Source organism: Capricornis sumatraensis, chromosome 14 (assembly GCF_032405125.1).
Source record: "Capricornis sumatraensis isolate serow.1 chromosome 14, serow.2, whole genome shotgun sequence".
Lineage (NCBI taxonomy): Eukaryota > Metazoa > Chordata > Mammalia > Artiodactyla > Bovidae > Capricornis > Capricornis sumatraensis.
In genome coordinates this window covers 73,430,011-73,456,815 of record NC_091082.1, presented here as the reverse complement: position 1 = coordinate 73,456,815, position 26,805 = coordinate 73,430,011, and the positions used below count along the sequence as shown (strand labels likewise).

The 26,805-nt window shown below is 35.0% G+C and overlaps 1 protein-coding gene across 1 annotated transcript in view; it reads right to left on the bottom strand.

Moving 5' to 3' along the window:
- Positions 1-26,805, bottom strand: part of SWT1 (SWT1 RNA endoribonuclease homolog) — a 95,331-nt gene that overhangs the window by 43,772 nt on the left and 24,754 nt on the right. Inside the window, exons 9-14 of the mRNA XM_068986415.1 lie at positions 23,125-23,218; positions 15,096-15,241; positions 13,458-13,621; positions 12,222-12,360; positions 6,969-7,117; positions 3,129-3,316 (exon numbers count right to left, since the gene is read on the bottom strand). Coding sequence (XP_068842516.1) covers positions 3,129-3,316; positions 6,969-7,117; positions 12,222-12,360; positions 13,458-13,621; positions 15,096-15,241; positions 23,125-23,218 — 880 coding nt within the window. The remainder of the gene's footprint in view (positions 1-3,128; positions 3,317-6,968; positions 7,118-12,221; positions 12,361-13,457; positions 13,622-15,095; positions 15,242-23,124; positions 23,219-26,805) is intronic.

Genomic DNA, 26,805 nt, shown 5'->3' with positions numbered 1-26,805 from the left:
GGACATGGAACAACAGACTGATTCCAAATTGGGAAAGGTATACATCAAGGTTGCATATTGTCACCCTGCTAATTGCAGAGTATATCAAGTGAAATGCTGGGCTGAATGAAGCACAAGCTGCAATCAATATTGCCAGGAGAGATATGCAGATGACACCACCCTTATGGCAGAAAGCAAAAAAGAACTAAAGAGCCTCTTGATGAAAGTGAAAGAGGAGAGTGGAAAAAGTTTGCTCAAAGCTCAACATTCAGAAAACTAAGATCATGGCATCCAGTCCCATCAGTTCAGTTCAGTTCAGTTCAGTCGCTCAGTCGTGCCCGACTCTTTGCGACCCCATGAATCGCAGCACGCCAGGCCTCTCTGTCCATCACCAACTCCCGGAGTTCACTCAGACTCACGTCCATCGAGTCGGTGATACCATCCAGCCATCTCATCCTCTGTCGTCTCCTTCTCCTCCTGCCCCCAGTCCCTCCCAGCATCAGAGTCTTTTCCAAGGAATCAACTCTTCACATGAGGTGGCCGAAGTACTGGAGTTTCAGCTTTAGCATCAGTCCTTCCAAAGAAATCCCAGGGTTGATCTCCTTCAGAATGGACTGGTTGGATCTCCTTGCAGTCCAAGGGACTCTCAAGAGTCTTCTCCAATAGCACAGTTCAAAAGCATCAATTCTTCAGCTCTCAGCCTTCTTCACAGTCCAATTCTCACATCCACACATGACCACAGGAAAAACCATAGCCTTGACTAGACAGACCTTAGTTGGCACTTCATGGCAAATAGATGGGTAGACAATGGAAACAGTGACAGACTTTTATTTTCTTGGGGCTCCAAAATCACAGCAGATAGTGACTGCAGCCATGAAATTAAAAGATGCTTGCTCCTTGGAAGAAAGGCTATGACCAATCTAGACAGCATATTAAAAAGCAGAGACATTACTTTGCCCTCAAGGGTCCGTCTAGTTAAAGCTATGGTTTTTTCAATAGTTCTGTATGGATGTAAGAGTTGGACCATAAAAAAAGCTGAGCACCAAAGAACTGATGTTTTTGAACTGTGGTGTTGGAGAAGACTCTTTTGAGAGTCCCTTGGACTGCAAGGAGATCCAACCAGTTAATCCTAAAGGAAATCAGTCTTGAATATCCTTTGGAAAGACTGATCCTGAAGCTGAAACTCCAGCATTTTGGCCACCTGATGCAAAGAACTAACTCATTGGAAATGACCCTGATGCTGGGAAAGACTGAAGGCAGAAGGAGAAGGGGACAACAGAGGATGAGATGGTTAGATAGCATCACTGACTTGATAGACATGAGTCTGAGCAGGCTTTGGGAGTTGGTGATGGACAGGGAAGCCTCACGTGCTGTAGTCCATGGGATCGCAAAGAGTCAGACACAACTGAATGACTCAACTGAACTGAACTATTGTTTTAAACTATTTCAGTTTCAAAATGATTATCTCTGTCTGGTATATACAACATTCTGCTAACAAGAATATATGATAAGCCACAACATTAAAAATACATTAAGACTGGACAAACAAAATCTTTGCTTTATATGTGATTACAAAATTTTAAATACTGTTTTCTTTACCTCACATGTCAGATATAGTTATTTCTTTAGTATAAAAGACAATAATTTGTTTGAAAAAATTTTTAACTATTGTCAAGGACTAAAAATCAGTCCTAAATCTATAATTGAATGAGAACAGATGTTTAAATGGAGTGCTAAGACCACTTTACTGATCTTGTAAACAACTAGAATGGATAGAGGCTCTTAATCCAAAATAACAAAATGGGCTCTCAAACCAAAATCATATTACAAGGCATACAGTATGATTGACATATTAGTTATCTAAAGACTATGGGCTTGAGGAAAAATATGGAAGGGAGTGTTGGCCTACTTTATTTTATTTTATTTTTTTTGGCCTACTTTAAAATCAGTTGTTTTCTATTATTTTTTAAGTTACTCCAGCAACCTATTTAAAGGCCTACTCACAAATGGTCTCTATCTTTTCATTTCACTAAGAATACTTTATGTGTATGAAAGTAACAAAAATATTACTCCACTTAAGCATTTATCTTTAAAAAACTTTTTACATGAATTTTTCCTAATCTAGACCAATGTTTTCTTTATATTATTTTGCATCTTATTTCTTAGAAGCCTTTGGATCCTGCTAATTTCTTAGCCACTCCTGATGACTAGTCATTGGTTTTGACATGTTGGCAAATGATCTGACGTATCTGGCAATGATTCTCATCAAAGTTTCACATCTGAATCACTAGACAGAAGCACTAGTTCAGCTTCAGTCCTGAAGTGAAGTGAAGGTTGCTTAGTCTTGTCTGACTCTTTGCGACTCATGGACTATATAGCCTGCCAGGCTCCTCTGTCCATGGAATTCTCAAGGCCAGAATACTGGAGTGGGTAACTGTCCCTTCTACAGGGCATCTTTCCAACCCAGGGACCGAATCCAGGACTCACACATTTCAGGTGGATTCTTTACCAGCTGAGCCACCATGGAAGCCCTGTGCTACTGAATTAGAATTTCTAACAAGAGAACCTAACCATATGTATTTTTTACCCTCTCCAGATAATTTTGAGCCCCTATTTAAGCAGCACTACCTCTAAGGTATAATTTGACAAAAGGCCCTCATAAGATAATCTAGTACAAACTATATTGCTAAAGTCACAAACCAGGGCTTCCCTGGTGACTCAGTAGTAAAGAACCCACTTCCCAATGCAGCAGACACAGGTTCCATCCTTGATCCAGGAGAATCCCACGTGCTGTGGAGCAACTAAGCCCGTGCACCACAACTATTGAGCCTGTGCTCCAGAGCCTGGGAGCCACAACTAGGGAAGTCCATGCACCCCACATCCTGTGCTCTGCAAAAAAAGAAGCAGTGAGAAGCCTGTCCATCACAACTAGAGTAAGCCCTGCTTGAGCTCTGCTCATCCCAACTACAGAAAAGCCTGAGTAGCAACAAGACCCAGCACAATCAAAAGTGAATACAAACAAACAAAATTTTTAAAAGACTAAGAGACTTGGTAGTTAAAAAAAAAAAAATCACACCCCAAACACTAGTTAATGAACACTAGCAATAATGGAAAACCCTGAAACTCAAAAATTCTTGTTAGTTTAGTACCTGTTTTGATACAGTGTAATCCAAACATTCTCTAGGATAGACCAGATTTCTTGATGCCTGCTGGGTTGGGGAGGATAAGAACCGGGGAAAACGGTGATTTCTTGGTTATCAGATTTCATCAGAGAATTATCTTCCTGGCTTTTACCCGGGATATTTTTCGAAGAATTTTGCTTAAGTTTTGCCTTGCCCTGGGGAAATAAGAATTACATAATATGCAGCTAGTCCTTCACTAGTAAGTGAGAGAGAAAGAACGCCAATTGTAGATCACAAATGTTCTGCCTTTCGTGGAAGTGCTATTTATTCTTTGTCCTTGATTATGTACAGAATATTATCAGAATAGAGTCAGAGCTAAAAATTTTTTTCTTCTCCACTTATATGAAACAGTATTTCCCATTTATTTATTACAGAGTACAGAAGTAGAATTCTACTTGTAAGGGATTAAGAAATAAGTGAACATAGAAATAGGAACAATGGTTCCATACTGCTCTTTTAAGAAGTTTGGTAGCTGATGGAAGGAGATGGTACAGTAAATAGCACGACCAATTAAAAATATTTAAGAACAGATCTGAACATATTTCTAAACAGTGTGAAAAAGCAATACCATTGATTCAAATGACATTTTCTTTAAAAAATCACCCTGGGTGAAAATATTAACTTAGGTGAAAGATAGAATGGAAAAAAGTTTTTAACTATGAGTTTATTGAGTTTGTTGACTTGGCTCATCTATAATATCTCTGTGAATTTAAAATCACTCCGTTTATCTAGGTTTCCTTTGTTGATAAAAGTATGATTTCAAACATTAGCTTCATGCTTATCAAATTAAAAAAAAAAAAGGAAATTTCCAAAACTGTAACAACAGTTGATAGTTACTGAGCATTTCTTATGTATAGGAATTTTCTAAGAACTTTATATCTATTTAGCTCATTTAATCCTCACAATTACTCTATGAAGGAGAAACTATGATTATCTACATTTTATTGAGGCAAAGAAAGGATGAATAAGTTATGCAGGGTCACACAGCTGGTAAGAGGCATGAACAGAATCTTGACCTTTAGTATAAGTGAATGAAGTATATATGAATAAGTATATATGAATGTGGTTATATTCTCTCTCCAGCTCATAAAGGTAAATATTATCCTTTTATTTCTTTTTAGGAAGGAAGAAAACTGCCTGTTTACATTAATTATGAATTTAATAAATACACATGAATGGAAATATGAATTTTGTTTTGAGATAAATGTGTTTAATCATCACATAATGCTTTTTCTCAGCTTTCAAACAGAAGTGTATGCAATATACAAATAGGCTGCTTTATCAAACACTTACATAGCACTTACTATGTGCTAGGCTCTACAAATATTAATTTAATTCTCATGACAGTTCTAAGGCAGAGATTATTATACTCTTTCTTATAAAAGAAGGGATTAAGGCTCTGAGAGATTAAATAACCAGAAATTAAAAACACAACTAGTCAGGATGGGAAGTCTGAGGCACATAAGTCTAAAGTTTATTAAAAAGACTTATTTTAAATAGTCTATCATTCTGGAAGAGCAAGTCTTTCTTTTTTTATGATGTTAAAGGTTCATAAGAGAAAAAATATATATCCTTTCCTCTACCCCATTTATATAAAAATCTGGAAAATGACATTACTTAACTTTCCATTTTGGTTTCTCAGAAACAAATGCATAATGAATACTTCTCTTTTCCTGATTTTCTACACTTGGTAAATTAAGATAAGGGGGATTTTTTTTTTTTTTTTTTTACAGTTACTATACTTAGATATTCTATTCCTGGAGGTAATCTCTTTCTTTTCGTTGTTCAAGTTAGTGACACATAACTAAGTATTCAGGTCATAAACCAGATGTACTCTACAAAATAACTGCTACTGAAAGTGCATTTTAAAAGCCCAAGCTAAATCACAATGTTCTTGACTGACTTAGACAATGAATTGTTGTATAAGCAATACTTGAAAGCGCTAATTGTGGAAAAAACACAAGTTGTTTCAAACAATCAGACTAATGCTTAATGTTCCAGGAAAAGCACTAAAGAGAATACTAGATTTTTTGTCCCTTGTCTTCTTAAATCTCTTGCTAATGTGACAACTAGAAAATCAGGATCCAAGAATAAATAACTTACTAAATAACAAGCCAATATGTTTACAAGTGGGCAATATATAACAGGCATACAATTATGCGACAAACAACACTAGATTTTAATATCAAACTTTTCATGGAAGAAAACTCCCATGGCTAGGTTTCCAACTGATAAAAGAATCTTGATATCATTTTTATCTCAATCATTCCTAATTTTTTTTATTCTCAATAATTTTCATTCAAAGGCTGCTAAGACTGTAAGTATCCTAAACTTTCCATCTTGTTCACCATGGTTGTTTCACTAAAGATGGGGTTTTAGGGCTCAGTTCTGTGAGAGACAGGATAATGAGCTCTTCCCTACACAATTCAATTAAAATATTCAAGCTGCAACTCCTAAATTTCCAGGTCCATTTTTCCCTACTGAAGACTCTACAAGTCACACTTGCCATTTAAAAGAATAAGTACCAATGTTTTGGTCATCTTAAACCAAAAGATTATTCACTGCTTAAATCAATTCTTTCCTCAAGAAATAACATATATTTCCTGTTAGTTTATCAAAAAGATGCTTCTTTTAGTCTTAAGCAAGTTAAATTCTTTCCTCAGTAACTATGACTAAGTTTAGTATCATCTAATCCTTTCACTACTTCATAGGTACCAGGGCCTATGTTGCCAGAAAAAAAACCCACAGAGGAAAACCTGGCCAATTCAATAGTTCAAAGGAAAAAAGATATGACACACACATACACACACACATATATATATATTAGATGAAAGTATCATTGATATCTAACAATGTAATTGTGATGCTGAGTTTTTTGAACTGTTTCAGGCATATAAAATGACCTGAATTTTATAGATTTGAAATCAGAAGACTCTAGAAATACAGTATTACTAAGGACAAAACTCACATAGTTATTTTAAAGGGGCAAAAAGGCATCAGTGCTAGGCAGACTGTATAAGAATCACATGAGGAGATCTGTTAAAAAATTGGTAGGTCAACTGGCAAAGTTTGAATACAGTCTGTAGGTTAGATAATTGGATTATGTCAATATTAATTTCCTGATTAACGATACTAGTTATATAAGATATCCTTATTCATTAGGAAATATATATATATGGAAATATTTAGGGGTAAAAGGGGATAATATCTGCAACATACTCTTAATTTAGAAAAAATATTCTGGATAGATAAGTAGACTGGTTGGTAGAAGACAGAAAATAATAAAAGCAAATGTGATCAAAGGTTAACAGTGGGCAATAGGGGTAAAGGACACATATGAGAATTCTTTATGTTACTCTTGTAATTTTCTTATAAGTTTGAAATTATTTGAAAATAAAACATGAATCAAGAACAAAAACACTTCTGGGCACCACTGACAGAAATTTTACTCAGTAAGGGGCATGGCATCTGCACGCTTAAAAATTTTTTGAAGTATTTTGATGCAGGCTGTGATCCATTGGTCAGGAGCACTGGAAAATGAGTAGTCAGGCAACAATGCATAGTTCTCTTCTATTCATAAATGAAACAATATGAAATCCCAACAACTGCTGTGACACTGCTTCCATAGGAGTATGAATATTTTATAACCTGTAATAAGGATTGTTCAGTCTCCATTCAATTCACTTAATATTTACTTAATGCTTTTAGTATGTTAGAGTAAGTTAAATTTCTTACCTACTGTTGTCTGATAAATACATTCTTATAACATATATGATCACTCTAAACGGCATTCTAAAGGTATCTTACCTCTGCAAATGTTTGGAGTAGTTTGTTTACTTGAGCAAAGGCCTGTGGAAGAATACCATCATAATTTGACCTTGTACTGAAAGCATGTAGCAAACTTTCAGAATCCTGAAGCAGGAATTTCACTGTTGTAAAATCCACTGCTTTGTTAGCTGGTAACAGAAAATTAAGAAGGAAAAAAATATGTAAGAATGAGTATACAACACAAAAATGCTTTTGAAAAATCAATCTAATAATAACTAAGAAATTTAAAGAGAGTACACATTTATATCTACAGGCTCCTAATTTATCTCTCTGGTGTAAAAAGCCATAATGAGACTTAGTTTTAGACAAAGTTCTTGGAGTTGATTCTGGCATTCTGTGAAGCTGGCCTTCCATATCCGTAAGTTTTCACATGTACAGTTTCCATCAACTATAGATCAAAAGTATTTGGGGGAAAAAAGTTCTATCATGTTCCAAACAGCAAAACATGAATTTGCTATGTACTGGCACCTATTCACAGAGCATTTACATTGTATTAGGTATTACAAGTAATCTAGAGATGATTCAAAGTTTATAGGAAAATATGTGTAAGTTATATACAAATACTATGCCATTTTATACAAGGGACTTGAGCATGGAGAATTCTTCTATCCTCGGGGGTCCTGGAACCAATTTCCTGTGGATACTGAGTCTATACTCAGATTCCAAAATGTCCCTCAAAATGGTCAACTTCAAAGTAAACGTGAAATGCACAAGTTACTACATACAAAATTGACAAATAACAAGGCCCTACTGAATAGGATAGGGAACTATATTCAATACTCTTCAATAAACCACAATGTAAAGAATATGCATATATATGTATCTGAATCATTATGCTGTATACCAGAAACTAACACAACATTGTAAATCAACTATACTCCAATTATACTTCAATTTTTAAAATTAACAGTAAAATGAAACAATATTATACTCTTCAGAAGAGATAATCACCAAACAAATCTGAGTTAAGCTACAGATTTTCAAAACTGAGGTTGTTTGTATACAGATTACTCTTGAGACATCACAGTGTCACATTTTGGTGGTGAGCACTTAAATTATATGCAGTACCTTTCATAATCAACTCAGTTATCATGTAGTGATTTATCTTCAAATCCCATCACATGAAATATAATATCAGATTTATTGAAAATGTGTTCTCTCTGGATGCAATACAATTTCAGCGAAAAATAAACAACTTGGGTTAACAGTGAGCTATGGGCAAAAGAAGCTAATAGAACTTTTCCCCCTTAAATTAGCAAAGTGAGTTAATCTACAGGTAATAATTTAAAGATGTAACATTTTTGTCTCAAGGAACTAAACTTGCTTACAATAAATTCTCAAACCAATTAGGAGAAGTGGTGACAATAAAAGATTCAAAGTTATGAAAAATGAAGTTAAACAACTTTCTAATGTTACCAAAATTCAGAATAGAAAAAATTATCTCTATTATTAAGATAGAATACTGCATAACAGTTTTCAAAGGCATTTAAAATAACCACAGTGCAATGTGTTTGCTTGTTTTCTTTTAGGTTCACAGCTTCAGAAATTCTATTTTATTCTGAAACACTGGCACTATGAGTTAAAAAAAAATAGTTTTTCTGTGTAACTTACATAACAAATATTTGCTTGTGAAATACTGAAAGGTTAAATGAAAACAAAAAGTGGATTTTCATAATCAATTACTCAATATTCTGAAATTCTGATCTAATGTGACGGTTACAGCTAAGTTTCTGGCTACCCTTTTATTAAGCAAACAGTGCATCTCCTTACAAAACACTTTCAGTTATTTTTAAAATCAAAGACTAGTTCAAATTCCTGTGGGAAAATTAGGGATAAGCGATGCTACAGAGGACAGAAAGGAGGTAAATCTCCTCAGAGGAGGCAGTTGGGCACAACTTCTTTTAATGATGCTTCTCCAGTGTAGTCTGTTTCATAGGGCTGAAATCCTTGAATTAATCATTTTATTTCATCTTAAAAGAATTTTTTACTAAAGATTAAGGCAAAAGTATAATGTCAATGATCAATTCAGTACTCAGACAAAGCATAAAAAAAATCTACAAGGCTGAAATAATTTAATGTTTATATAAGGTCAATAATTATTTAGGTTAAAAATAATACAGACAATGAAGTCAGAAAAAGCTACTACTCATTTTCTATGTAATTTTCTATGAATTGATCTAAAGTGACATGCTTGATACAGTAAGTTAAACACGTATAATTCAACAGCTGCAGATACTATTAAAAGATTATAAACAGAATTACCTGTAATTTTTTCTAATTCAAAAGTATTTTAGAGCAGAAAGCATTTTTATAATTCTATTACATATCATTCACAAGTCAGTAAACATTATGCATTGGATTCTTCCAGATCAAAGATCAATAAATTATGATTACACAATAATCCTCCAAATGAGTTTTTAATGAAAGGAACGGTCATATCTCTTCATTTCTCTTGTTATTAGAGAAAAATAGAACTACTGACTACTACCTCTAAAGTTCCATATAAGCACAACAAAACTGCCCAGCCCTGGAAAACAGACAAATGGAAGATGGCAACTAGATATCCCATTTTTGAAACCAAGTCTTACTTAAGATCACACATGGTTTATGGACTTCCTCTTTTGACAGAAGCAACAAAATTATGTCCCTAGTAAAAGATATGAACACTGTTTCTATATATCTTTCAAATGCTTTGAAGACATGTCCAATATGTCATTCCTTAATAATAATACCCCTAATAAATATTTTCTAGTTAAAGGTCAATGCCTGGAAAGTGTATTTTTATTTTAAAAATCAGGAACTTTAAAAACTAAATATTCATGCAACATCAACTACATATATGTCATAAAGTATTGATTAGGAAGTTTAAGTTCCCTGGGGAAATTTATAAAGATATAAAACATTTTCAGAGTTTACACTTCAGGGGAAAAGAGAAGTGGGATATCCGGCATAGAATGTTTTTGTTTTATCTTAGCTGTTAGGAAGCTTAGTGCTAAAAATCTGTGTTCAAGTATTGCAATAATTGTTTGCACATGTTTTATAGTAAAAATATCTCTTTGGTTCTTCTTCGCTACCTGGCTCTTGCGCCTTTAAGCCTAACTTAAACTCTCTTGTACTCAGGTGGTCCTTTAAAGGCCCATCTATACTCAGTTATATTTAAAAAGTAGACAGGATATAACTAATACATAAAATAGATCACTTCATGAGGAGTTTGAGAAAAGTCAAGAACTAACTGAACATCCTAATAATGGTTTATACAGCAAAAGAAACGGAGCTGTTCACTATGGACAAATCACTTACTCTCTCAAAGCTAGTTTCCTTAATGACAAAACACAGACTTTAATAACATTTATTTAGTTGCTAAGTCATGTTGGACTCTTTTGCGACTCCATAATCTGTAGCACATAAACACACTAGCAAAGTAATGCTCAAAATTCTCCAAGCCAAGCTTCAGCAACACGTGAACCGTGAAATTCCAGATGTTCAAGCTGGTTTTAGAAAAGGCAGAGGAACCAGAGATCAAATTGCTAACATCTGCTGGATCATGGAAAAAGGAAGAGTTCCAGAAAAACATCTATTTCTGCTTTATTGACTATGCCAAAGACTTTGACTGTGTGGAGCACAATAAACTGTGGAAAATTCTGAAAGAGTTGGGAATACTAGACTACCTGACCTGCCTCTTGAGAAACCTGTATGCAGGTCAGGAAGCAACAGTTAGAACTGGACATGGAACAACAGGCTGGTTCCAAATAGGAAAAGGAGGACGTCAGAGCTGTATATTGTCACCCTCCTTATTTAACTTATATGCAGAGTACATCATGAGAAACGCTGGGCTGAAGGAAGCACAGCTGAAATCAAGATTGCTGGGAGGAATATCAATAACCTCAGATATGCAGATGATACCACCCTTATGACAGAAAGTGAAGAAGAACTAAAGAGCCTCTTGATGAAAGTGAAAGAGGAGAATGGAAAAAGTTGGCTTAAAGCTCAACATTCAGAAAAGTAAGATCACGGCACCTGGTCCCATCACTTCATGGGAAATAGATGGGGAAACAGTGGAAACAGTGGCTGACTTTATTTTTTTAGGCTCCAAAATCACTGCAGATGGTGACTGCAGCCATGAAATTAAAAGATGCTTACTCGTTGGAAGGAAAGTTATGACTAACCTAGATAGCATATTCAAAAGCAGAGACATTACTTTGTCAACAAAGGTCCGTCTAGTCAAGGCTATGGTTTTTCCAGTAGTCATATATGGATGTGAGAGTTGGACTTATATATAAAGAAAGCTGAGCGCCAAAGAATCGATGTTTTCGAACTGTGGTGTTGGAGAAGACTCTTGAGAGTCCCTTGGACTGCAAGGAGATCCAACCAGTCCATCCTAAAGGAGATCAGTCCTGGGTGTTCATTGGAAGGACTGCTGTTGAAGCTGAAACTCCAATACTTTGGCCACCTGATGCAAAGAGCTAACTCACTTGAAAAGACCCTGATGCTGGGAAAGATTGAGGGCAGGTGGAGAAGGGGACGACAGAGGATGAAATGGTTGGATGGCATCACCTACTCAATGGACATGGGTTTGGGTGGACTCTGGGAGTAGGTGATGGACAGGGAGGCCTGGCGTGCTGCAGTCCATGGGGTCGCAAAGAGTTGGACACGACTGAGTGACTGAACTGAACTGAAACTGTAGCCCACAATTAGATCAGTGCTTTTCACATCTTTTGCTTTCTGGCAGAAAAACTTTTTCTTTTTTAATCACACACGGAATCTCTCTACATAAATAAAAGAAAGCTGAATGGCTAAAGTTGGGGTTGAAGGCCAAAAGCACACTATTATCAGGCTCCCCATCAACCTTTCTACCCCTAATCTCTGGCAACTCCAGAAACACTTCAAGAAGGTTCTGTGTGATACAGTTTAAGAAACTACCAACTAAATGTTGATTCTAGTCTCTTGTGGTTCTAAAATTCAATATGCACCAAATCCAAAGGATTCCTACTCCTTATCCATGTATTTTAAGTAGAAATCTTGATTAACTATTTGAACATCAAAAATGATACTATGAACAGTCACAATCTCTATGGACTCCATCCATTCATCCAGCTGCCATAAATTTCCTTAAGAAATTAAAAGTGCAAATGGTTAAGAACTGTTTGAAAAATTTTTTATTAATTCATCTTCACATTCCATGAATTCTGACTTTAATACAACACTTCCAAAGACAAAATGAAAGATTCATACCTTTACGGAGATTTTCATATAGACTCTCAATGGTTAAGAGCAAGTTCTTTTCCATAACTAATCCAAATACAGCCAACCAATGTTTTCTAAAGCACTGTAATAAATGTATTAGAGTCCATGGAGGTTTCAAGTACAGCATCTAGAGAAAAATAGCATTATTGATGTATTTATTTTAAAGTACCTATTTAGGAATTCCTACATAGATTTCTAGGCAAAACATAATTGAATTCTTCTTAAACTAAAAGATGTTTTATTAAAAGCCAGTCACAATCTTAAAATGCCTATTCCACTGAAAACTGCTTTTATAAAATTCACATTAGTAGTGATACTTATAGTTTCAGAAACCATGTGTGCCAAAAGAAAGCATAGTTTTCATCAGAAAAACTACAGTTCTAGTCAGCAAAAGTCGTCATCTACCTTTCAACATGGTCATTTCTACAACAAAATCAATCTAATTTCCTAAAACTAGAGAAAAACATCTATACAGAAAAGAATTTTCCTATAAAGGCATGTTTATAAAGAAAACTCATAATTAAGTACTACAAGATCAGTACATCCTTTCTTCAATCATTCATATGCAATCACTTTATTAGACTCTATTATGAAATCTAATTTATGTCAACCTTCCTAGAATCTGATCATTCTTCAACATCTTGGTTTAACACTTGATAGTATAATCAAGCCACACTGACAAATATTAGAATCTCACTGAATATCTGGGATAGATACAATTGATAGGGAATAAACTTTCTCTTAATGATAAACGTGAATAGCAAACAAACATTAAGAAGGCCACTATTTCCAAATGTAATGTTAACTTATTATAGAAAAGATGTGAATCTAAAGAAAATTCAAAATATTTTACTAATACCAAATTTACACTCTGATTCTCAAACTTATATCACATAAGCCACAATATAGACATTTTGACTCAAATAAACTAAAAATGAGACATTTTCTTTCAATTTAAGCTCCATGGAGGAAATGTCTAACAAATGGTAGACACCCAATAAATATTTGTTCACTGAGAAAATGAATGATAAAAAATAGTCCTAAATCTTTAGGAAATGTCCATCAGTTAGTTTTTAAAGTTATTCTAAAAACTTCAAGAAAAATATTATTGTGATATCAGTTATTACAATAAAACATATTTTATACAAAGTATATTTCTTAAAATAAGGCAACAAATCTTTAGCAATAAAAAAGAAACCTTTAACTAAGCATTCAAATAATCACCTCCATCCAGAGGTTTCCAAAAGCAACTTTCATTTCTGTTTCTAATATAGAAGATAAAGCTGTTCCAAGAGATCTTTCGAGATCAGATACAATCTTTTCAAGTAGAAGGGGTAGTCCAGAGTTTGTAGATTCTTCCTCATAGCTCTCCTCCAAAGGTGTTGTTTCTTCAAAACAAATAGTTACAAGCTTTATTTAGGACATTAATAGTAAATATTTTACACATATAATTAGTATTTGGCCATAAATAATAAATATTTAATGGATATAATTAGTATTTCAATCTAGGGAAGAAATGAATATTTTTAAAACAAGATTTTGGGGAGTTCGCTGGTGGGCTATGGTTAGGATCCAGGCTTTCACTTGCCCTGGCCCTGGTTCAATCCCTGTTCGGGGGAACTCTTGCAAGCCATGTGGCATGGCCAAAAATAAATAAATAAAGAGTATTTAGAAATATTTAGTATAGCTGTTTTTAGATGCAAAACATATTACATTAGTAAATGCTTTATCTTTTTGACAAAAGGCAATGAAATGTTTTTACTAAAATAGAAATTTGAAAGAAAAAAAGGAATTTGAGAAATGTGTATATTTTAACCTTACATTATTTAAAAAATTAAAAATTAAAAAAATTCTTTACATCTATTAATATTTATAATAGAAAACCAAGAACTATGGACAAAATGTGTTTACTTCCAAAAATCATAAACATAACTCACATCAATAACTTGTCTTGAAAAGACTAGAATCTCTGACTTAACTACCTATACACCTTCACCTTCTAATATTAGTTTTGATTATTTTCATTTATATTATTTCATTATAATTACTATTTTGACACCTGCAAACAACTGCAATTTCTTTATGGAAAAATTAAAAATATTAAGGGGATTACCTCTTTGAATATGAAGTAAAAATTTAAAATGTCAGTAATAAAATGAGCAAATCAAAAGCATATTTCCCTTGAAAAACTATAAAGTAGAATATTCTGTAACTGCCTCTAAAAGCCATTTACAGTATCATGACAAAGGAACTTTATTACCAAAAAGGTCAAATAAGCAACAAATAAGTAGCATATATTCAAATGAATATATGAAGCATGTGCATATGCTACTAAAAACTTCAATAATTATTTTTCCCTCAGAAGGAAATGGTGAGATATGTTTTTAAATAATGTGTGTATTAGTTAAAATTTAAAAACATTACCCCTAGAGTCCTTCAAGTCCATTACTGTTTTACTATGTTAATAGAAAGTTATGAATATGAAAGTAATGTTAAGAATAAACTATTTTTCCTACCTCAAATGGATATTTCTTATAGCTACCATTAATTTAAAAGGTATCCTCTGTGAAAGAAAAAATAGGATTCACATGGTGATTACAAATATATAAAAATGTATATGAGTGTACAGACAAAAATGCAAATTAATTTGTAACAGTATATATAGAAGGCAATCATGTATGCTTTTTCTTGGATCACCATTATAATATTCATTCATTTCTACCATTTATGTGCCAGCAAATACTCCAAACAATGTTTCTTTAAATGTACAAAATAAAAATCTACCATTAATTCCAACTGTTGTCAATATTCTTAGTACACAAAATAAGATATACTTCTAATTATTTGTAGTAAGAATACTACCTGCTTTCAATTGTTGTTTAGATATACAAGGCTGATGACATACATCTGTGTTCAGAGATAAGTTTAATAACTCTGCACTCAATTCTTCTTTACTGAGTGACTTCACACCACTTATTAGGCCTTTGTTTCTTAAATTTCTATCATCCCTAGGTTGGATTAGGAGGAAAAAATATTTTATTTTTTATAAGACAAATCGTATGGCAACTAAAATCACATGGAATCTAATCAGAGGCTGGTGATTCTCAGTACATATATTAACAAAGGATAATTTTTTAATGCAGAAGATAAATTATCACACACTAGAGGCATATCATCTTAGTTTTTGAGAATAATTATTATTGCTACATATTGAATGTTTTCCTGGTATCAGGAACTATGCTAAGCACTTTATATATATCAATCCATTTAATTCTCACAACAAACTTCTTAGGTAGGAGTGGTACTAATTTTTATCCCCATTTCACACATAAGAAACTGAAGTATAAAAAGGTTAAGTAACTTGTCCAAAGTTATACCCGGTAAGTGGGAGGAGGATTTGAACACAAGAATATGATGATCCTAGGAAAAATAAGCATTAAGAGCCATAATAAAATAAATGATTTACAAAGGGTAGGCAATTACAAATTTATTTAGAGTGGGCTTAAAACAAATGACCTGCCTCTTGAGAAACCTGTATGCAGGTCAGGAAGTAACAGTTAGAACTGGACATGGAACAACAGACTGGTTCCAAATAGGAAAGGAGTATGTCAAAGCTGTATATTGTCACTCTGCTTATTTAACTTATATGCAGAGTACATCATGAGAAACGCTGGACTGGAAGAAACACAAGCTGGAATCAAGATTGCCAGGAGAAATATCAATAACCTCAGATATGCAGAGGATACCACGCTTATGGCAGAAGGTGAAGAAGAGCTAAAGAGCCTCTTGATGAAAGTGAAAGAGGAGAGTGAAAAAGTTGGCTTAAAAGCTCAACATTCAGAAAAGTAAGATCATGACATCCAGTCCCATCACTTCATGGCATAACAGATGGGGAAATAGTGGAAACAGTGGATGACTTTATTTTTCTGGGCTCCAAAATCACCACATATGGTGACTGCAGCCATGAAATTAAAAGACACTTACTCCTTGGAAGAAAGGTTATGACCAACCTAGACAGCATATTAAAAAGCAGAGACATTACTTTGCCAACAAAGGTCCGTCTAGTCAAGGCTATGGTTTTTCCAGTGGTCATGTATGGATGTGAGAGTTGGACTATAAAGAAAGCTGAGCACCGAAGAATTGATGCTTTTGATCTGTGGTGTTGGAGAAGACTCTTGAGAGTCCCTTGAACTGCAAGGAGATCCAACCAGTCCATCCTAAAGGAGATCAGTCCTGGGTGTTCATTGGAAGGACTGCTGTTGAAGCTGAAACTCCAATACTTTGGCCACCTGATGTGAAGAGCTGACTCATTAGAAAAGACCCTGATGCTGGGAAAGATTGAGGGCAAGAGGAGAAGGGGATGACAGAGGATGAGATGGTTGGATGGCATTACCGACTCAATGGACATGGGTTTGGGTAGACTCTGGGAATTGATGATGGACAGGGAGGCCTGGTGTGCTGCGGTTCATGGGGTCGCAAAGAGTCGGTCATGACTGAGTGACTGAACTGATGACTGAAGACAAATGATATGAATTTGCTATATGCTGTAAGAAGCCAGGATGATTAGAAATAGTGGATATAAGACCAGTTTACCTGGCTACAGAGAAAGTCAAGAACATTAATAAATGGAAAGAGATTAAAGGGCTTCAGTGCAGAAATGACATCAGATCTGTGTTTACCAAACTGTTGTTCTTGAGACTAGCAGGCTTCCAGCTTCTGTTAATGGCAGAGTAGCTTGGTCAGACTAAGTTCCCATAGAGAGAATTAGAAAATCTAGACCAAAAACAACAACAAAGGCAAAATCTATTTGAAGGCACTAAAGAGCAAAAAAATGAAAGTAGAAGGTGGAAGGAAATGTACACTTAAGACACAGACACTGCAAAGGTTAAGAGCACACTTTTCTATCTTTTTGCCTGAGGGCATTCCCCAACTTATCAATGCTTTAGGACAGAAAGTCAGAGCCTTTGTGGCTTGAAATGTCAGAAGGCAATGTTAGGTAGCACAGGCCAAAACATATGGACAGTTAAGGGGAAACTGAAGAAGGGTGGAAATCACAGAGTTGAGTCCTAAAATCTGCATATAAATTCAACCCAGGAAAAAAGCAATATACTCCAAGAGACACATCAATCAATAGAACCAGATTCAGATATGAGACAGACGTTGAATCTGACAGGAAATTTTAAAGAATTTAGATTAATGTGTTAAAGGCTCTAATGGAAAAGGTGCATGCATGTGTGCTAAGTCTCTTCAGTCGTGTCCGACTCTTTGTCACCTTACGCACTGTAGCCCACCAGGCTCCTCTGTCCCTGGGACTCTCCAGGCAAGAATACTGGAGCAGGTTGCCAAGCCCTTCTTCAAGGGATCTTCCCCACCCAGGGATTGAACCCACATCTCTTACAGCTCCTGCTTTGGCATGCAGGTTCTTTACCATTAGCGCCACCTGGGAAGCCCAACAGAAAAGGTGAACAACATGTAAAACCAGACAGAAATTAAAAATGCCTTCAACAAGCTCCTCAGTAGACCCAACACAGGTGAAGAAAGACCAAACATTAAGACAGGTCAAAAGAAATTATCCAAACTGAAACAAAAATGCAGAAAATGTTAAAAATATATATGTATAAGAGCTGTTGGACAATATCAAATAGTCAAATATATAGGCATATATTAGTTGGCTATTGAGTGTGTAACAATTTATCCCCAAAACTTAGTAGTGTGAAAAAAACATTTATTATCTCACACAGTTTCTAAAAGTGAGGGATCTGTGAACAGCTTGACTGAATGGTTCTGGCTCAGGGTATCTCACAAAGTTGAAACATACTATTCCCCAGTGTTACAGTCACCTCATGATTTAATTGGTGCTCATTCATGTAGCTATTGGTAGGGCTTAGCCCTTCACTGGCTTTTGGCTTGTGGCTTCAGTTTCTCACCATGTGGGCATCTCCACAGAGCTATTCACAGCATGGAGTTTGCTTCCCCAGAACAACTGATCCAAGAAAAAGAAACAAGAGTGTGCCCAAAAAGGAAGTGCCAGTGACATACCATCACTTCTGATGCCTGCTATCTGTCACACAGACGATCAACCCTGGTACAATGTAGGAGAGGACTACACAAGGGAATTAATACTAAGAGGCACAGGAATCCCCTGGTGGTCCAGTGGTGAGGACTCTGCACTTCCATTGCAGAGGACTTGGGTTTGATTCCTGATTGGGTAACTAAGATCCTGCAAGTGGTACAGTGCAGCCAAGAAACAAAAACAAAAAGATACCAAGAGGCAAGGAATCACTGGAATCATCTTGGAGGCTGACTACTACAATGTATTAATAATTCTGTAATACCAGAAGGAGAAAAGAGGGAATGGGGCAGAAGAAATATTAAATATTTAAATAAATAACGGCTGAGAATTTTCCAAAACTAAAAAATGAACACCAAACCACAGATCCAAGAAGCTCAGAGAACATCAAGCAGGATAATTTCCTCTCCTCTACCACAAGCATACAGGTTTCCCAGGTGGCTCAGGTAAAGAATCCACCTGTCAATGCAGGAGACACAGGTTCAACACCTGGGTTGGGAAGATACACTGGAGGAGGATATGGCAACTCACTCCAGTATTCAGAGGAACCAGACAGGCTACAATCCATGGTGTCACAAGGGGTTGGACATGTCTGAGCAACTAAGCATGCATGCCTGGATCACAAACATACACACAAACATGTGGTACATCTGCTGCTGCTGCTGCTGCTGCTAAGTGGCTTCAGTCGTGTCCAACTCTGTGCAACCCCATAGACGGCAGCCTACCAGGCAGCTCTGTCCCTGGGATTTTCCAGGCAATAACACTGGAGTGGGTACATCTGCTAAAGACTGCTAAAAACAAACTGCTAAAAAAAAAAAGACAAAGAAAAAATCTTGAAAGCAATGAGAGGAAAAAAAAAAAAGACCAAAAGAACATTACACACAGAGGAAGAAAATATTTATCCAGACTTCTCATCAGAAATCAAACAAGTTAGAAAATGCAGTGATACCTTTAAAATACTCAAAGAAAGAGAAAAAACAAATCAACCCAGAATTGCATATCCAGTAAAAATATACTTCAGAAATAAATGAGAAATAAACACACTATCAGACAAACAAAACCAGAAAATTCACTGCCAACATACTCACACATGTGAAAGTTGTTTAGGCAAAAGGAATACGACCAGAAATCTGGCACCAGACAGAAACTTGGATTCAAATAAGGAAATAAAGAATGCTAAAAATGGAGTGCAAGATAAAAGCACTCACTTTCTTTTTTTTAATTCCGTTAAATGACAAATGAGTGAAGCAAAAACATTACAAAGTACTGTGCTATTGTTTCTGTAAAAGTAAAATATGTAATAATGATAGCAAAATGGATGGTGGAGAAATTCAAAGCATATTAAAATCCTTATACTACACATGAAGCAACATAGTGTTATTTAAAGACAGACTTTGATCAAGTAAAGATGTATATTATAAACACTAAGGCAACCATTATAAAGTTTTTTTCAAAAAGGTACAAAGTCAATAATGGAGATAAAATGGCACCACAGTTAATCCAAGAAGAAAAAAAAAAGGAAAAGGAAGAAAAGAATAGCTGAACAAATAAAAAATAATTAGTAAAATGGTAGATTCTGATCCAACCAATTAAATGTGAATAGTAGAAACTCATCAATTAGACAGAAATTGTCAAAATGGAAAAAAGAAAAGTATCAATTATATGCTATCTACAAAATATTTTAATATAAAGAAATAGATAGGTTAAAAGTAAATGGATGAAAATATATATATTATAAATACAAAGCAAACAACACTGGAATAGTAATATTAATATTAAACAAAGGAAACTTCAGAATCAGGAATATTATCAGGAACAAAGACAGCAATTAGACAATGAGAAAAGTGTCAGTTCTCCAAGAAGACTATCCTAAATGTGTATGCCTCTGACAACAGAGCTTCAAAATTCATGAAGTAAGACAAACAGAATGGAAAGGAGAAGCAAACCAATAAATTACAGTTTGGAAAGTCAAGACTCCTCTGTCAGTAATCATAAAATAAGTAGACAGATAATCATTAATACTAAGGTTACAGAAGACCTAAACAACACTATCAACAAACTTGACCCATATGAAATTTATAGAATACGCGACCCACAAGAGCAGAATAAATTCTTCTTAAGAGCACATAAAACATTCACCAAGTTAAGATTTTATTCATGGGCATAAAACCAAGTTTAACAAATCTAAAGGAACAGAAATCATATAAATTATGTTCTCAAGTCATGTAACAGAATTAAAGTATAATCAATAACAAGAAGATAACTAGAAAATCTGCAAATATTTGGAGTTAATTGCACCAAATATCTAAAAAACCTGTGGGTCAAAAGAAAATCATGAGAGAAATTATAAAACATATTTTCTTTAATTTATTTTTTGGCTGCACCACGGCTTGCAGGATTAGCTCCCCTACCAGGGATCAAACCTCAGCCCCAACAGGGAGAGCACTGAGTCTTAACCACTAGACTGGACCACCAGGAATTCAAATTATAAAGCATGTTAAATTGAATTTAAAAAATAGTGTATCAAAATTTGTGAAATGCAGCTAAGGCAGTGCTTAAAGGGAAATTTACAGAAGTCTCAAATAAATTATCTTAGCTTCCACCTCAAGAAACTAGAAAAGGCACAAAACGGGGATGAGCACATTTTCTGGGATAATGGAAGTGTTCTATATATCAAGAGGGATGTGGGGCTATAACCAGGGTATCCATTGTCACACTGTATAGTTAATATTTGGGCATTTTAACATTATACAGCTTCCCTCAATATAAAAAGAACTATATAAAAATTATCATATCGTAGGATAGGGAGTAGATGGAAATATAAGGTAATAGAAGTGTAGAAACTTGATAATTATTGTAGCTGGGTACTTAGGAGTTTATTAACTCTTCTTCACTTTGAATGTTGTTGAAATTCTTTATAACAAAACTTTTTGAAAGTTAAAAATACCATTTTTTTTTTGAAATGAAGAATATGGAAGTAGAGAGCATAATGGATCTTAGAGAAGAAAAGGAAGAGGAAAAATAACATCACTTGACATAGGATGGTGGCAGAGTAGGTAAAGAAAAGAAGACCACACAAGACCTGCTATTTGCCTGACTAAAGATTATGAAGGAAAGGCAGAAATAAAAAATGTCTCCAAGGTTTCTGGCTTTAGCAAAATGGGTAGAAGATGGCCTTTTTTATTCAAATGGAGAACAGTTTAGAAGGAAAGATTAGGAGTTCATTTTTGGAGAGGGCAGGTTTCAGATGTCTATGAGACATCCAAACAGATATCAAATAAGTAGATGAATATATTAGTCTAGAGTTTAGAAGAGAGATGTGGACTGGAAATACTAACTGGAGGTTGCTGGCACATACTTAAAATTAAAAATGTGAGTAAAGCACTTAGAATGAGATATAGTACGTAGTATTTATAGACGGTTTCTCCTATCACTGCCATTATTAATATTAATGTTAATTATCATCTCATCATCCCTTAAAGTAGTAAAAATATATCCTCACATTACGTATGTCTGACTTACACAGTAAGTATGATTATCACACTTAACAGGGAAAAAACAAAAAAGGCTTGTCTGGAACATGATAATGCCAGAGGTAAAAGTAAAGTTTGACCACAAAATTTCATTTCATTGAAAACTGTTAGATCTGTTCATTCCAAAACAGTGACTGCAGAAATAATGGAGAATTGATTAAATCTCACCAATTTAATTTTCATTCTAAGTGGAACAAAAAAATAACAATTCTCTCAATTTTAGCTTATCTCAAATTCAAAATGATTAACATATTACTAAATCTATTTCAGCCCTCAACAAACTCCAGGATGATATATTATGTCCTAGATTAATAAATAATTTGAAGGTAGAGACGGAAATCTGTTTCTTTTTAAATAAAAAAAAATAACTTTATCTTTGAACACAGCTAAAATGGTAGTTGGCAAGCCTCTCACAAGAAAAATCTAAGAGCCAGTCATTTCCATAATCACTCCATTTCAGAGAATTTAGGCATGATCATGAACCTGTAAAAACCCCATTCTGAAGTGAATACAATTCAGACTAAAACTACAAACTAAAATTGCTCTTATCAGTTTCTATAGAGCCTTTTCTCATACATGATAAACACAATTTGGCAAATAAAATTTGCTACTTTTACCTTAGAACTAACTTATGAATATATTAGTTTGGAATGGAGGAATGGAATGGAAAGAGGACAGGAGAAGGAGGAAAAACTCTTACTGAGATAATTTTATGTATGAGGCACTCTTCCAAGTCATATATGTATACTTTTTCTGATTAAATACTCACAATATCTTCATAAATGCAGGTATTATTATTCTCCCTATGCTTCACACATAAGGAAACACATAAAGAAACATTAAGCAGCTTTCCAAGGTCACAAAGCTGGTAAGTGGTAGACCCAGAATTTCAACTCTTACTCTGTTATAAGCACAAAGGATATAACTACAACATACATTAGCCTTTCCCAACAAATAAATTAATTAACCCTCTTGCCTCATGACCAAAATGTAGATTTTCATTTCTAACTATTTTACTGGGATATTAAATTGACTCTCCCTTGCTTTTTCAAAAGTTTTCTGAATATCATATAACTTAAGTTGAAATGAAACTTCATGAGATTCTAATCTCATTCCTCTATAGTTTGTACATTATAAAAATGTGAGATATAACTGAATATATTTACTGGGAAATTTAGAATAGTATATATGTCTTTGATCCTTGGTATCGTCATTACAGTATGATTTTTTAAAATTCTTTAATAGAAATTGCTATTTTTTAAAAAAGTAAAATGATTGTGAAACTCACGTGCACAAAATAACAAGAGAACAAGGGAATAGTTCTTGGTACTGAAGACAGCATTTTAATACACGATCATCATTGTTCTCATCACTCAATCCATCTGCGAATTCAGGAAAAGCAACAATCAATAAGCACACTCAAAATCTGAGAACTGTATAAACAATTTGGGCCATATTTACAAATTGAATCATCTAAAACAAAGAAAACTTATTAAATAAGAGGAGGAAGATAAAACACAACAAAAACAATGACCTGAAAATTCTGGATCTACGATTCATATATTTATGGGTTTAATTAACTGATAGTTTATTAAATTGATAGTTTACTAAAACAGAAGAGAATATGCCTATAACTCAAAGGACAGTAGGTTAAAATACCATACTAGAAACCAAAAGCTATGAATTCTAGTCTCAGTTCAGTCATTTAAGAGACTATAAGCAAATTATATGATTATATTTTGTTTCATATTAACTTAAAAGAGGTCAGCAAAATAATGAGCAATGGTTCTACCAGCAACAGAACCACTTTCATGTGCCTGCTTTTTCTTAACCTCTGCTGCTGCTGCCGCTGCCAAGTCGCTTCAGTCGTGTCCAACTCTGTGCGACCCCAGAGACGGCAGCCCACCAGGCTTCCCCCTCCCTGGGATTCTCCAGACAAGAACACTGGAGTGGGTTGCCATTTCTTTCTCCAATGCATGAAAGTGAAAGGTGAAAGTGAAATCACTCAGTCATGTCTGACTCTTAGCGACCCCATGGACTGCAGCCTACCAGGCTCCTCCATCCATGGGATTTTCTTCTAAGCAATAACATTTAGAGAGAGATGTACAGAAGAAGACAACATGGGCACTAGGAAGAGAATACAAAAAGTAATTTCTAACAAATGTTAGTATGTAGCTGATATTCTCTAAATCTTGAAGTATGTAATAAGTTGTGTGTGTATATGAAAAGAATGTAACATGTAGAAAGAGGACCAAAGATATAATTTTTATAAGTCCTTACACTACCTGCCTCAAAATTCCCTGGGGTACTTATTAATAATATAGAAAGAAGCACTACACCCCAGACCCATTTATGGATAAGAATCTTTGAAGCCTGGATCCAAAGACTGATTTAAGCCCTTGCCAAGTCTCTTACACACTGAAAGTCAAGATATGCTGGCCAGTGAGCCTTAACTTTTTTCCCAGATTATAACATTTTTCTCCCCTCAACTTTTAGCCAATATCACCGAGTCCTCTAAACTTTCAAATTAGAAAACTCATTCATGCATGCAATAAACATTTTTCTAAGGTCTAAGCTGCACCAGGTCCCTAGGCTTGTCAAAAGACAAGCTCTTTGGGGCCTCACCATCTCATGGCGAAGTCTAGACAAAACTCAACTGATCTCATAGCATGAACCTGAGAGACATATGACTCAGTTCTTTAATCAGACAACCAGTAAGCCAGACAGACATATGTTACAACAGCCAATTTTCCTACTTTTAGCTCACAAAGTAAATATCACAATAATGCAAAATGGGCAGCTCAAAATCAGTAGTTAACTTTAGCAACTCAATTTGACCAATCAAAGGAGGTTTAGAGCATACAGTAAGTACACTGCTCTAAAGGTATCAAAGTTCATGATTACTTGTTCTGTCACTTTTTTCTAGAATACACAGCCCCAGAAGGTATACCTAAAATTATAAGAATATTCATGAAATATTTTTACCAACAAATATTTTTGAGTACTTGCTCAGGAACTGTTCAAAAATGAACAAAGACTCTGGAAACAGATGATCTGGGTTTGAATTCTTCCTTTCCCATTTACTGGACATGCAATAATGGGCAAATTGCTTAAGAAGGAAGATTAAATGAGAAAATGTATATAAAACACTTGGCCCAATATGTGGTGATACCAAGTGCTTAAGTAGTTCGTTGATTACTTAAGACTTAGCTTAACTGTATCTCAACAGCAATGACCTCTATTCACATTTGACATCAAAATAACTACTGTATAAATTATAGTTAAGATGATATTTAGCATATTAGTAGAATTAAAGCTTCTCAACAGCAGGCTTTGTATGTCTCATTCACTGCTGCAGCCTCAACAGTTAGAACAGTGTCTAATACAAATATCTTGCAAGTAAATGATTCAACAAAAATGTAATAAAAGAAAATATAAAAATGATGAAACAAATGCCTGGTGTAGCAGGTGTCAGATAACATTATTTTTACCTAATTATAAAAATAAATAATTATGGAAAATCTGAAAAATTCTGAAAAGATAAAGAAAACTAAAATATCTCATAATTTTATCAGCTCAATATTTCTCTAAATATATACACAGAATCTAAGGGACTTGGGATTGTAATCTATATTCTTTTAAATCCTATTTTTGGTTTTTTGCAAGTTAAAATGAGTTCATTAGTGTCTGTGATCAATGCAAAGTAACAGAGGAAAATAAGAGAATGGGAAAGACTAGAGATCTCTTCAAGAAAATTAGAGATACCAAGGGAACATTTCATGCAAAGATGGGCTCAATAAAGGACAAAATGGTATGGACCTAACAGAAGCTGAAGATATTAAGAAGAGGTAGCAAGAATACACAGAAGAACTGTACAAAAAAGATCTTCACGACCAAGATAATCATGATGGTGTGATCACTCACCTAGAGCCAGACATCCTGGAATGTGAAGTCAAGTGGGCCTTAGAAAGGATGACTACAAACAAAGCTAGTGGAGGTGATGGAATTCCAGTTGAGCTATTTCAAATCTTAAAAGATGATTCTGTCAAAGTGCTGCACTCAATATATCAGCAAATTTGGAAAACTCAGCAGTGGCCACAGGACTGGAAAAGGTCAGTTTTCATTCCAATCCCAAAGAAAGGCAATGCCAAAGAATGCTCAAATGACCGCACAATTGCACTCATCTCACATGCTAGTAAAGTGATGCTTAAAATTCTCCAAGCCAAGCTTCAGCAAAACGTGAACTGTGAACTTCCATATGTTCAAGCTGGTTTTAGAAAAGGCAGATGAACCAGAGATCAAATTGCCAACATCCGGTGGATCATGGAAAAAGCAAGAGAGTTCCAGAAAAACATCTATTTCTGCTTTATTGACTATGCCAAAGCCTTTGACTGTGTGGATCACAATAAACTGTGGAAAATTCTGAAAGAGATGGGAATACCAGACCACCTGACCTGCCTCTTGAGAAATCTGTATGCAGGTCGGGAAGCAACAGTTAGAACTGGACATGGAACAACAGACTGGTTCCAAATAGGAAAAGGAGTACGTCAAAGCTGTATATTGTCACCCTGCTTATTTAACTTATATATGCAGAGTAGGGATTGGGGGCAGGAGAAGGGGACGATAGAGGATAAGATGGCTGGATGGCAACACCGACTCAACGGACATGAGTTTGAGTGAACTCCGGTAGTTGGTGATGGACAGGGAGGCCTGGCGTGCTGAGATTCACGTGGTCACAAAGAGTCGGACATGACTGAGCAACTGAACTGATGCAGAGTACATCATGATAAACGCTGGGCTGGAAGAAGCACAAGCTGGAATCAAGACTGCCGGGAGAAGTCTCAATAACCTCAGATATGCAGATGACACCACCCTTATGGCAGAAAGTGAAGAAGAACTAAAGAGCCTCTTGATGAAAGTGAAAGAGGAGAGTGAAAACAGCTTAAAGCTCAACATCCAGAAAACTAAT